This window comes from Heterodontus francisci, chromosome 6 (genome assembly GCF_036365525.1).
Source record: "Heterodontus francisci isolate sHetFra1 chromosome 6, sHetFra1.hap1, whole genome shotgun sequence".
NCBI lineage: Eukaryota > Metazoa > Chordata > Chondrichthyes > Heterodontiformes > Heterodontidae > Heterodontus > Heterodontus francisci.
Window position 1 is genome coordinate 20,874,453 of NC_090376.1, and position 13,468 is coordinate 20,887,920.

Consider the following 13,468-nt stretch of genomic DNA (forward strand, 5'->3'; position numbering starts at 1 on the left):
GTCTGTTTTACGCTACAGCACAAAGTCAAGGTCTACCCATTTGTCTTTTGGTTCCTCTCACTTTGCTAATAGTTGAAATTTCTGTTCAGCTGAAAACGTAGCCAAACAGCCTTCTGTAGGTCAGCATTAGTGAACTGAAGTTGTATAAGATTAAATGCAAACACAGGTGCACATTGCAAGTCCCATTGCCTTCCATCAAGATGAAGATGGACTGGAGTTGTTTGGACCAGTGCCATCAGTTAAAGATGATCTCTAGATTAAAAAAAAAAAAGTATTTGTTAATAGGTGGGTATATATAATGCTGACTATATAATACTTTTTCTGAAAGTTCTTGCACAAATGCAGTTGCATAGTTTCAAAATGTTTAAGACTTATAAAAGAAAATGGTAAGATGTTGCATTATTAATTTTAAACTTTTCACATGTGCGTTGTGTTTTTTAATTCATTCATGGGATATAGAGATCAATAGTAAGACTGGCATTTATTGCTCATCCCTAGTTGACTTGTTTATAACAATTAAGCATCTTACTAGGCCACTTTAAAGGGCAGTTCAGAGTCAACTATATTGAGGTGAGGCTGGAGCCACATGTAGTCCAGGACGGCAGTTTTTTTTCCTTGACAGGATATTAGTGAACCGGTTGCATCAATTTGAAAAGAAGGTAACATCCACAAAAGAGAGAGAGAGAACAGAATAGAAGAAAATAAAAAGTAAAATTTTGGAAAATAATTGAGTTAAATAGAGAAATGGAATGAATTCAACCTAATAAAAGAGTCATTTTTTCCCTAACTAACCTGATTTATGCATATTAAAATCTGATTATAACCCTCTCCAGTGATGCCTAATATAGCACTAAGTTTGACAGGACAGAAGAATCCAAGTTCAATTCTCAGTGTATGCTCCATTAGCTGATATCACTTGGGATGTAACAGTTGGCCTCAGTATCACAAGGTTAAAAAGTAGAAAGATTGGCTAGGGTTCCTTTCCTGGTTGCTATCAGGTGACTGATGAAAAGTGTTCATGGAGTGGGTAGATGTCAGATGAGAACAGCATCAGGTTTATTAGGGAAGTCCTCCACAATCCACTGGCCTGCTGATACTCTGTCTAGATTTACACGTGAAGAATGGCCGCTTAGATAAGATAATTGAGGCCAGATGCTATTTGGGAGCACTTTGGGCACCCACAGAGCTCTTGGTCCACCCCCCCACCCCCGAGCTGTTTTTTTTAGGAAGCAGTGGAAGAAAGAAAGAGGCTTATTTTGCTTGTGTTTTGAACATTTTAAAATTTGCTTTGCATGTTGCCAATTGTCATTTTAATTTTTTTTAAAATTAGTTCTAGGCCAGTTGGGAAAGGTGTTGAAGGACTTGCCAGAGTTGGATCTAGAGCAGCACTTTCATTTGCATTTGCATTCCTTCGCAGAGCTTGGAGATCAGGTAAGAGGATGCTGCATGGTATTGTAGAGCCCGTTTTTAAGGGCTAAATGCAGATTTCATCTTTTTGTAAGCTCTCTGGGCACATTTTTCTTTGACATTTGGTTTTAAGGTGAAGATGCAGACCTGTGCAGTGAATTACTGCAGGAATCTCTGGATGCACTTCGTTCTCTCCCAGAAGCCTCATTGTTTGATGAAGGCACAGTATCTAGCGTGTGGCTTGAAGTTGTGGAGAGAGCAACAAAATTTCTCAGGTCTGTTGTTACAGGGTAAGTTGGTATTAATGGACAAACTAAGTTTGATATTTTTGACTAGAAAGGGAATTCTTATTTGTGGTAGTTAATGATTGGCTTAAAATTCTGTTGTTCTGCAGTGATCTTCATGGAGCACCAAGTTCTAAGGGGTCAGGGAACATTCCACTTCAAGACCAGCACTTAGCTCTTGCAATACTTCTAGAACTGGCAGTACAGAGGGGAACACTGAGGTAAGGAATGCAAGGATAGTGTATTCTTTGTGCCTAAGCCACTTTACTTGACTATCCAGAATTTTGTAACTAAGCAGTTTTATTTCCAAGAAATTGGTGGCCCTACACTGCCTTAATAATGGAGTGGGGAAGGAAGGTGTCAAATTAATTTGAGGCCCTGGCTGGCAATCTCTTAGTTTGTTCCATCTGTTGATATTCATAACAAAAATAGACTTTAATGTATAGACTTCAGTGGCCCCTATTTGAGAGAAACAGGACTTGCAACACAACTGGGAAGTCTAAGGATTTCAATAATCTGGGAGAGATGTCGGAACCCGTCACTCACGCATTGCCAATATTTCAATTTCGGGCATTCTGCCTTGCCGGCAGTGGGCCTCGGGCAAGTCTGGGGGGGTGGAAATGGGAATGGTTGAGGACCGATACTCTGCTTCTCCTGCCTCACAGGAATGTTTTATAATGTACTTTTTGGTGGTGGTTGCTACTTAGACTGCAGCATCCAATGAAAAATCCTGAGCCTGGAGCCTGCTGCACTCTGCTCAGTAATTTAGAGTAGGACCCTACAGTGGGCTTTGGGCCCCTCATTTACATATGTAAGGGGCCTACCTATGCTGATATGGCAGCCCTTGTACTCTTACTGCTGATCAGGCGGTTGATGTTGCTCTCTGAAAGTGGACCTTGTTGCACCTATTTTTAGCTTATAAAATGGGTGCAAAGAAGTTGAATTTCTACCCCAGACTGACTGTTACTTTTCAGTAATCAATTGCATGAGGAGGGTTTTTTAAAATTCATTCATGGGATGTGGGCGACGCTGGCCAGGCCAGCATTTATTGCCCATCCCTAATTGCCCTTGAGAAGGTGGTGGTGAGCTGCCTTCTTGAACTGCTGCAGTCCATTTGGGGTAGGTACACCCACAGTGCTGTTAGGAACGGAGTTCCAGGATTTTGACCCAGCGACAGTGAAGGAATGGCGATATAGTTCCAAGTCAGGATGGTGTGTGACCTGGAGGGGAACTTGCAGGTGGTGGTGTTCCCATGTATTTGCTGCCCTTGTCCTTCTAGTTGGTTGAGGTCGCAGGTTTGGAAGGTGCTGTTTAAGGAACATTGATGCATTGCTGCAGTGCATCTTGTAGATGGTACACACTGCTGCCACTGTGCATCGGTGGTGGAGGGAGTGAATGTTTGTAGATGGGGTGCCAATCAAGTGGGCTGCTTTGTCCTGGATGGTGTCGAGCTTCTTGAGTGTTGTTGGAGCTGCACCCATCCAGGCAAATGGAGAGTATTCCATCACACTCCTGACTTGTGCCTTGTAGATGGTGGACAGGCTTTGGGGAGTCAGGAGGTGAGTTACTCGCCTCAGGATGTTGATCGTGGGGGATTCAGCGATGGTAATGCTGTTGAATGTCAAGGGGAGATTGTTAGATTCTCTCGTTGGAGATGTTCATTGCCTGGCACTTGTGTGGCGCGAATGTTACTTGCCACTTATCAGCCCAAGCCTGGATATTGTCCAGGTCTTGCTGCATTTCTACAACGGAATGCTTCAGTATCTGAGGGTTCTTGCATTTGTTGTCCAACATGGTACCATAAAGTGAAAAACAGAAGTGTGAAAGCACAGACTATACAAGTGATGGGTTGAAATGACTAAAGCAGTTATCTCCATATTCTTGTAGTTTGATATTTTGAACCCCTCACTGAGATAACAGCCTTGTAATCACTCCAGAATCTCCATTATTCTGTCTACAGTATAACCAGGCTTTCTAAGTTCTGTCATGCAGCTTCTTCCATGAAAGTTGGTGTACCTTGAGCTCTCCTCAGATCTTGCTCTTGTCTCTGAGTGGTGTGTTACTGTAATGCCTTCAGAGAGCATTATTGGATTTTCACCAACTTAATTGGTGGTGGGCTTGAAATTACCCAAATTTTGATCCTGTGTGTCTGTAAGCACCAACTTGTAACTTTGATATTTCAGGATAATCTAATTTCTACAAAGTAGCAGTCTTTTATATTTCAGGTTAATTCTGAAAACGTTTCATACTATTGTCGCATTATGGACATCTCAGATCGTGAACCTAAACTGTGCACTGGCTTAAATTTGACTTTTGACTTATCAAGTAAATTCCTTTATTTTGTTAACTATGAGAGCTCTTTTTAATAAACTTCGGCCCTTTTCTCAAAGTCCTCTTATATTATTTCCCAAGCAGGTATCTCTCCCTTTTTAAGCCCCTCAATTGATTCTGTGCCTGTGACCTACAAGGATGATGCATTCCACATTCTTATGACCTTGGGTGCCATACTTCACTCTGTGGTAACAGTCTCACTTCTGAGTTTTAAGGTTGTGGGTTCATGCCCCACTCCAGAGACTCGAGCACATAATCTTTGCTGACACTTCAGTGCACTACTGAGGGAGTTCTGTCTTGTAGATGAGACATTGAACCACATCATATGGGGGTGAAGGATCCCAGGACATTATTGGAAAAATAGCAGGGGAGGTTTCCCAGTGTCCTGGCCAACATTTTATCCCTCAATCAACATCAAAAACAGATTATCTGGCCATTATCATGTTGCTGTTTGTGGGAGCTTGCTGTGGCTGCTGCATACCCTACAATAGTGACTATACTTTGAAAGCACTTAATCAGCTGTAGAGGGCTTTAGAACAGCCTGAAGTCATGAACGATGCTATATAAATGGGAGCTCTTTTTGTTCTTTCGTGTGATTTGCTTTTCTGGTTTATTGAACTCGAACATTATGAACTCTTGTTTTGGATTTTCCTGCTCGAGTAAAGAGTCATTTCCTAGCAATTGCATCAATTCCTACAATATTTTAGTCACCTTGATCAGATTACCTCTTAATTTCCTAATCTTCTGCCCTTTGATTTGGGTATCATTCTGGTGAGTTGTTGCTTGACTTTTGCCAAGTGTGTCCCTCCTAAGGTGGAGTATCCAAGGTAGTTCACAGCTTTCCGAATGAAGCCTGACTCAGCCCTGTGTATAATTGCAGTAGTACTTCATTAGCTTTATGATGAAGCTTGGCATCCTAGTTAGCTTTTGTTGGCTGCTTTTTGTACCTCTTTGGCCAAGTTATTGGTCACCCCTTCTACTCGCTGCTTTGGCTTGGCATCCATTTTTTGCCTTGCTCCTCTGGGGAGAGCCTTGGGATGTGTTCTACTTTAAATGCGCTATATATATGCAAACTATTGTTGATAATATACAGGTATGGATGTCAGGTGAGAATGGGAACGGGCTTGGCTGTGATGACTTCCATACTTGAATAGCCCGTTGACGCTTGCTATCTATTCTTCCATTTAAGAGTGCCACTTGGGTGGGGTCTGTACAGCTTCGAGAAAGGAGGGGAAAAAATTGGGAGGAAAATAAGCTTGTAGAATTCACCAGTATCACTCTCTTAGGATATATGACTTTTTATTGAACCAAAGACTTATGCAAAACAACTTGTTGATGTGCAAGTTAGAAAGTAAATGTATGTTAAAATTTAATGGGTTTTAAAAGCAGAAGAGTACAGTGTTTTTGCATTCATGCATATGAAGCACAGAATCAATAAAGGATATTTGTTTCATCAAGCCTACTCAAATATTATATCATTTTTTTCAAATATTGCCCAAGAATATCAAGTGAGAGAGAGAAAACCTTGTCTTGAGCACCTCATTTATTGAACGTTTGTTTCCTTTTATAGCCAAATGCTGTCTGCTGTTTTGCTACTACTGCAGCTTTGGGAAAATGGAACCAGAGAAACTGACAATGAAAGATCGTCACAAGGCACTAGTGCACCACTTTTACCTCTTCTGCAGAGATTCCAGAGCATACAGTGCGGTAAAGATTTGGCAACTGCAGATGAAGAGGTACAGGTAGACTTTAGAGACATGTCAGCAAGTGTTTCATGCTTTTAAAATAAAAACAGAAAATGCTGGAAATACTCAGCATGTCTGGCACCATCTGTGGAGTGAGAAACACAGTTAATGTTTCAGGCTGAGCGCACCCACTCAGTACAACTGTCAGAGAAAAAGGGGGGTGGGTGGCAGAGGGAGAAATAACAAGACAGAGAGCGAGGGAGAGGGAACAGTGAGAGCAAGGGAGGGGAAACAGTGAGAGCGAGGGAGAGAGCGGGGGGGTGGGGAACACAGAGGGGAGAGGGGACGACACAGAGGGGTGAACACAGGGAGAGATCAAGCTCACTCCTGGAAGATGTACATATATCCAGAATACTGCATTGCCGCATCAATTGTGCGGGCAGAGATTGACTACCTATGCAAGCAAAAACAATGCCAGGTATGTCACTAAATAAGTTTTCTTTTTTTTATTAGTTCATGGGATGTGGATGTCATTGGCTAGGCCAGCATTTATTGCCCATCGCTAATTACCCTTGAGAAGGTGGTGGTGAACTGCCTTCTTGAACCGCTGCAGTCCATGTAGGGTAGGCACACCCAGCGTGTTGTTTGGAAGGGAGTTCCAGGATTTTGACCCAGTGTAGGTGGAGGAATGGCGATACAGTTCCAAGTCAGGATGGTGTGTGACTTGGAGGGGAACTTGGTGGCGTTCCTGTGTATCTGCTGCCCTTGTCCTTCTCGGTGTTAGAGGTCGCGGGTTTGGAAGGTGCTGTCTCAGAAGCCATGTTACGTTGATGCAGTGCATCTTGTAGATGGTACACACTGCTGCCACTGTGCGTTGGTGGTGGGAGTGAAGGTTTGTGGATGGGGTGCCAATCAAGTTGGCAGCTTTGTCACGGTGTTGAGCTTCTTGAGTGTTGTTGGAGCTTCCCCCATACGGGCAAGTGGAGAGTATTCCATCGCAGTCCTGACTTGTGCCTTGTTGGTGGACAGGCTTTGGAGGGTGGTCTACAGGTAGGTTGCTCGATGCAGGATTCTGAGCTTCTCACCTGCTCGTGTAGCCATGGTATTTATATGGCTACTCCAGTTCAGTTTCTGGTCAATGGTAACCCTCAGGATGTTGATGGTGGGGGATTCAGCGATCACAATGCCATTGAATGTCAAAGGGAAATAGTGAGATTCTCTCTTGTTTGAGGTGGCCATTGCCTGGCACGTGTGATGTGAATGTTTCTTCAATATGAGAAAGTAAGTCAATAAATTAGTCTTCTCATTTAAAGCTTCTTCACAAAAATGCACATTTGTTGTTTTTATTTGTAAGATAAATTTTTAATGCTTTTATCTGTCAAAATGTGCTCAGCGGCCTTCTGGGCCGAGCAAAATTCATAATGCAGCCTTTTGCCTGAAAAGGTTGGACAACCCTGTTTTACACTTCTTTTAGAGTTTAAAATGTAAGTCATAATGTTTAATTGAAATACCTGCTTTTTAAAAAAAAAAGTACATCTTTAATAGGTTATGCTTCTAAATGAAGCTTCATTGTCGTGGTTTCTGCCTCAGCAACCTCACAACCCTGTTGGGTAAAGAAGTTTCTCTTGATCTTTTTTAAAACTGTTTCATTTAGTTTTATATAAAGTGTGAGATATATGGCACCTCGTTCCAGTCCACTCAACTACTGACAAAAAGTTTGCTTTTATCTACCCTGTTCCATCCTTTTCTAATTTTAAACAGTTCAATTGTATTTCCCTGTAATCTTAATCAGAAACGTCTCAATTTTTGAAATCTTTCTTCATATTTGTTTTTCCTCAACCCAGGCAGTATCCTTGTGAATGTGTGTTGTACCCTTTCTTTACACTCACACACAGATATAGGCTTATTATGGCGTGAGGCCCAGTACTATATGTCGCACCCTAACTGAAGTCATATTAAGACTTTAGATAAGCCCAGCATTAACTCAAGGCTTTATAATCCATACCTCTTGCTAAAACTAGAATGCCATTAACATTTTTTGCAACATTATCAACTGGCTCCCTTTAATGCCCGAAGAACCTGTGTCCTCAAATCATTCTGCTTATTCAGAATGTAATTACTGCTTTTTTTTTACCAAAATGCATCACCTCACATTCATTGACATTGAATTCATCAGCCACTGTTTAGTCCATTCCTCCATCTTGGCATTCCCTTTGCAGCTTTGTTTGGTCTGCTAAATAGTTAGTTATACCTCCCATTTTATTTTTTTTATTTGTTTGTGGGATGTGGGCGTCGCTGGCTAGGCCAACATTTATCGCCCATCCCTAATTGCCCTTGAACTGAGTGGCTTGATAGGCCATTTCCGAGGGCATTTAAAAGTCAACCACATTGCTGTGGGTCTGGAGTCACATGTAGGCCAGACCAGGTCAGGACAGCAGATTAGAAGGGATAAAATAAAGAGTAGGTGCTAAGGGCCATTTCTCAGAATGGTTCAGAAGTGATGATATCTGAGTTCAGTTCTGGGGCCAAATCTGTTCACTTGTTCACTTTTGGGCGGCGCAGTGGTTAGCACCGCAGCCTCACAGCTCCAGCGACCCGGGTTCAGTTCTGGGTACTGCCTGTGTGGAGTTTGCAAGTTCTCCCTGTGACCATTCTGAGAAATGGCCCTTAGCTCCTACTCTTTATTTTATCCCTTCTAAACAATTTTAAATCTAGTTTGCTATCCTCCTGTTAATTTCATACCCCTTATTCTTCTTCAGTAATCTCCCATGTGGCACCTTGTCAAAGGCTTTTTTGACAACAGTGCCTATTACATTCATTGTATTTCCCGATCTACCATACCTGTCAAATTCTAGAAGAATTGTAAGACCATGATTAACCATTTTGAAATCTGTAATGCCTACTTCTAATTATTGTTACTTTATCTAGATATGTGGTAATTTAATTCTAGAGACTCAAATATTTTCTCTGTCACATATGTTAAACTAACTGGTCTATAATTATCCAATGAATTCTGTCTCTTGTTTTAAAAATGGGTACAACATTGGCTACACTGTGGTTCACAGTCACACTTGAAGCTCTGAAATACAATTTCTCGGGTTGCTGCAAATCCTCCCTCAGGACCCTAGAATGTAACCTGCAGAGCTTGGGCATTTTGTCTTTAGTCTAACTGATTTAAAATTTCCAATTATTCAGAATAATATTGCTCATCTCACTAGCAACCACTTCTGGATTTATCTTTTCTCTAATATGCTTCACTTTTAGTAAAGAACAATGTGAAGTACTTAAATACCTCCACTATTTTTTAAACATTTATAATTTGACAGTCCTCTCTTCTCATAGGTCCCACCTCAGTTTATAAATTCTCTTGTTCCTGATATGCTTGTAAATTGGTTTATTCTTCCTTTTGATGTTTTTAAAAATTATTCCTCATACTCCCTCTTAACTTCCTTTATCGCACCCTTTAAATTTTCTTATTTTCACATATTCTACAATAGTTTTATTATTATTCCTTAGAAGCCCTCTTCAATTTTAATTGGTATCGAAACTCTTTCGTTATCCATAGCTTCCTAAAATGGTTTTGTTTTTACTCCTTTTGTATCTGCAACCTCCCACTGTTGTGATACAGTCCTGGCTGTCAGTTTCTCCCACCACCTAAGCTAGCATGCTCCTCACCTTTCTAAAATTTCCCTTAATGTGGTGTTCTAGCTTTAGTACTTATTCCCTTTTCTAATTGGATCTTAAAGCTCATCATATCGTGGTCACTAACCCAAGGTTTAGATCATCTACCTGTTATAGTTCATTACCCAGAACAAGTTCTAATCTATCATCACCTGAAGGAAGAGTCCTCAATACATTTTAGGAATTCTGTTCCCATTTCTCCATTTAATTCCTCTGGTTTCGTGAGCTGGTTATAAGGGTTGTCCAGGTTTAGATTTGTACTGTTATCAGTTTAAAGTATCAGTGGTAAATGGTTGTAATTTGCTTACAATTGAAAAATCATTAAGTAAATGAAGAATTTTTTGTTTCTGATTTTTCTTCCAGATATTGGGCAATCCTTTGAGCCCAAATGAATGCTTTTTGAGGTATCTTACTTTACCCCAAGATAATGATTTGGCCATAGATCTACGGCAGACTGCAGTTGTGATTATGGCTCATCTTGACCGTTTGGCAACTCCCTGCATGCCACCACAGTGTAGCTCTCCTCCAACTCAAAAGGTAAAAAATAAATAAATAGCCTCAAAAGACTCAACCAGCTGTGTAGAAACACCACTTAAAATTATTTGTCGTACATTCTGTTGAATTACCTGTAATCTAAATTTGGATGCTAAATATTACGAAGTTGTTTTGCTGTGAAACCTGGGTGTTGGAAGATGGCCATTTCACCATTTACTACCTTCATTTGAATCCAGTTCTATCATGGCTGCTTGTGCCTTAAGAGAGGACAAGAATGGCTGATGTGAAAAATGGGAATATCACAATGCTAAGGAAGTTGAAGCTAAAGGCTCTTGGTACAGATCAGAGAGGATTTCCCCCAACATCTAAGGTCTTAAATAGTTTGGATCGGCTTTAGGTATTCTCTTGGGTTCAGTAGTGTTAATCATTCCCAACTATCTCTTGCTATTTTAAAAATGAATGGGAATATCTAGATGCAATAGTCCCGATATTTATAGAGAGGTGGGGAATGAGCGGGAGAGTGTTTGTTTGTTTTTGTTGGTGGATGTGGAATCCGTGGAATGTGGAGGTCCTGCTGAATTAATCGGCAGCGCTTTTTTTTTGTTTCACTTCTTGCCTGGCAGCTGGGCAGCCAGAAAGATTTTAAAAAATGACAGGCGAATAAGAATCCACATTGTAATATGAATTGTAACTTCAGATTGAACTTGGGTAAGTACACTACAGAGTGAGTTTGCAGCAGTAGTGGTGATACTAGCTCTGGTTGGATGTAGCCCTGGAGGTTTCATCAAATAACCTTTTGCCTCAAACTGCCCCGCCCAGTCAAATAGCCTCTCCATCTCTTGTATTTTTAGAACTAATAAAGTGTCCAAATAAAATGAAAGAAACACTTTTTTTAATACCCCTGAGATTTCTCCTGGTGTGCTTGCAGTAGTGTCCTGGAAATTAATCTTCAATCCCTGGAGACTCCAGGGCAAACCAGGAGGGTTGGCAATCCTAAGCAGTAATCAACTCCTGGAGTGTACTGCTGGTCTCAGGATCATATCCCAGACTTGTCTGAAGTTGTGGCTCTCGTTGACATGGGCAGCGCAGCTCTAGATTGCGACCAGCTCCTCTTTATTGAGGAAGTCTCTGCAGCAACTCTGGAGGGAAAGCTCAAAAAAATTGTGTAAACTTCATAACATTTTAAGACGTTTCTATAAGCAAGAACAGAAAATGTGTAAATGTGCAGTAGGTGAGTCATCATCTGTGGAGAGAAAAGACATATTAACATTTCTGGCAGAGTTTCCCCGCCCAACACCCCGCCAGCATTTGCATTTTTTGCTTTTTATTATAATTTTGTAACTTGTTAGAGTAAGTACTCCTATCAGACATTACTTCCTCTTTTAACTTTTGACTTTAACTAGAATTTGCAAAGAAATGCGAGTACTAACTTTTTTTCTCAATACTTTTACATTGAGAAGGCTTTTCTTCTATTTGATTTTTATGGTAGGGATCTTTACAAGAAGTTCTTGGCTGGGGGCTGCTTGGTTGGAGAAGTCAAACAACAGTGATTTGTCCCATTCAATGTGAAGGTATTGCTAATCTTGGAGTGATGCAGATTGCCTGTGCTGAGAAATGCTTTATTATTCTATCAAGGAATGGAAGGGTTTACATGCAAGCATACAGCAGTGATACACTGGTAAGTTATGTTATTTCTTGTTCATTACTGCAGAGTATTGGTATTGACACTTGACATAGCATCTCGGATGATTCACTCCAGAATAAAGATAAAATGAGGTGCAAGTTTAAGGGGTTATGATCACAGATACTGTGGCATGTTTGTCTGAGGAACTGTTGTATAGTTTATTTTGGTGTGGGCATTTTTTTAATGCATCTCTTGATTACTTGTTTTGTCACAAAACAAAATTATAACCATTGCACTTGTTTTCATCGTATTGGGAGATGGTGGCATAGTGGTAATGTCACTGGACCAGTAATTTAGAGGCCCTGGCTGGTGGAATTTAAATTCAATTAAGAAAGCTAGTCTCAGTTTCATGGAACCATTACTATCACCAATTGTTGTAAAAACCCATCTGGTTCACTAATGTCCTTTAGGGAAAGAAATCTGCTGTCATTACCTGGTCTGGCTTACATGTGACACCAGACACACAACAATGTGGTTGATTCTTAACTGCCTTCTGAAATGACCTAGCAAGCCAGTCAGTTCAAGGGCAATTGGAGACGGACAACGAATGCTGTCTGCCAGCGACACCCACATCCCATGAATGAATTAAAAAAAAAAAATTGTGAATTGGCCAGACAAAATGAAAGTCATGCAAATTTTTTTGGTAAGGGAAGAACTGCATTTGTATAGCACTTTTCATGTCCTCAGCTCATTAACTATTTTTTAAATGTACCCACTTTTTTTCTGTAGGCAAGTGTAATAAACATGCAAGATTCCACAAACAGCAAATGAGAGAAATTGCAAGTTAATTTGTTTTATTGGTGTTGGTTGAACAGGACAGTCAGAGAACTTCCCACTCTTCTTTGAAAAAGATCTCTTGGATCTGTTACATCAAAATATATCTACACAAAACAAACATTTGGTCCAACGCGTCCGTATAGGCTTTTACCCAAATCTCTAAACTCCCTAGGGCTTTCATAGTGCCCGAGCCAAGAGCGTGCGAGAGAAAGAAAGGTGACGCTAGTCTCCTGGGCGAGCCCCCACCACCAATTGTCGCCGCTCCCACCCTCCCCCACCGTCTCCCCCTGGTTCACCGTCTCCTGCTTTACCCTGTGGGATAACTTAACTTGTTTTTTAATTTAAAAAAAAGCGAGTGACCGCTATGAGGCCTTGTAGTGCTGCTGTCTGGAACCAAATCACCAATGAGCAGACAGCACAGCTGGATATGAGAAGAAACAGTACCCAAAACAATGGGCAAAGGCACTCAAGTACAGCAAAACTAACCTTTACACTAAAATTTGCAAGTGTGATGTGCCCACGTATCATGGGATCAGATGTCTCATCAACAGACCTCCCGACATCCAACCAGAATTGCCAGCCCTACTAGAAACTGTAGGCCTATATTTGTATAGATTCTCTATTTTGTGGTTTCAGCAATCCTGCAACAAAACCCCGATCTTTGGGTTTGCAAGGTCCAGCATTTGCAGGGTTAAGCAGCGCTTTAACTTTTCCTGCTGACTTCTCCTTGCGTGCGGATCACGTGGGCATAAGCACGGTGCAAGGCGTGTGCACATGACTCAGTGATAAACAAGGTGTGCAGAATTTAGTTTGTGCAGCTTGGTTTCCCTTACCTCCCCCATCTCCCTGCCACACCCACCCCTCCATTGACAACATGAGGGGCGGTTCAAGTGCAGCTATGGCTATTTTACCAATACTAAGAGCCAGAATTGAGGAAGTTGGTGGTGGTGTGGCTATCTCATCCTTCTTCTGGTGCACTCTGTAACCTATAAGCAACTGTGCTGCCACACATTTCCTTTGCTGTAAACATGTCAGCAGCAAGATTGCTGCATTTCTCTTAGAAAGGAGAGAAAGAGAGAAAAAAGACATTGGGTCAATGTATGGGGTGAAGTGAATTTTATTTC

The 13,468-nt window shown here is 41.2% G+C and overlaps 1 protein-coding gene across 8 annotated transcripts in view; it reads left to right on the forward strand.

The window, feature by feature from the left end:
• herc2 (HECT and RLD domain containing E3 ubiquitin protein ligase 2) overlaps window positions 1-13,468 on the forward strand; it is a 236,757-nt gene that overhangs the window by 56,501 nt on the left and 166,788 nt on the right. For 6 of the 8 annotated variants that reach the window (XM_068033261.1, XM_068033264.1, XM_068033263.1 and 3 more), the window contains exons 5-10: window positions 1,331-1,431; window positions 1,541-1,697; window positions 1,802-1,912; window positions 5,593-5,764; window positions 9,752-9,925; window positions 11,373-11,561. In XM_068033261.1, the coding sequence (XP_067889362.1) occupies window positions 1,331-1,431; window positions 1,541-1,697; window positions 1,802-1,912; window positions 5,593-5,764; window positions 9,752-9,925; window positions 11,373-11,561 (904 nt within the window). The remainder of the gene's footprint in view (window positions 1-1,330; window positions 1,432-1,540; window positions 1,698-1,801; window positions 1,913-5,592; window positions 5,765-9,751; window positions 9,926-11,372; window positions 11,562-13,468) is intronic. The other 2 variants (XM_068033265.1, XM_068033266.1) reach the window with 1 other exon arrangement.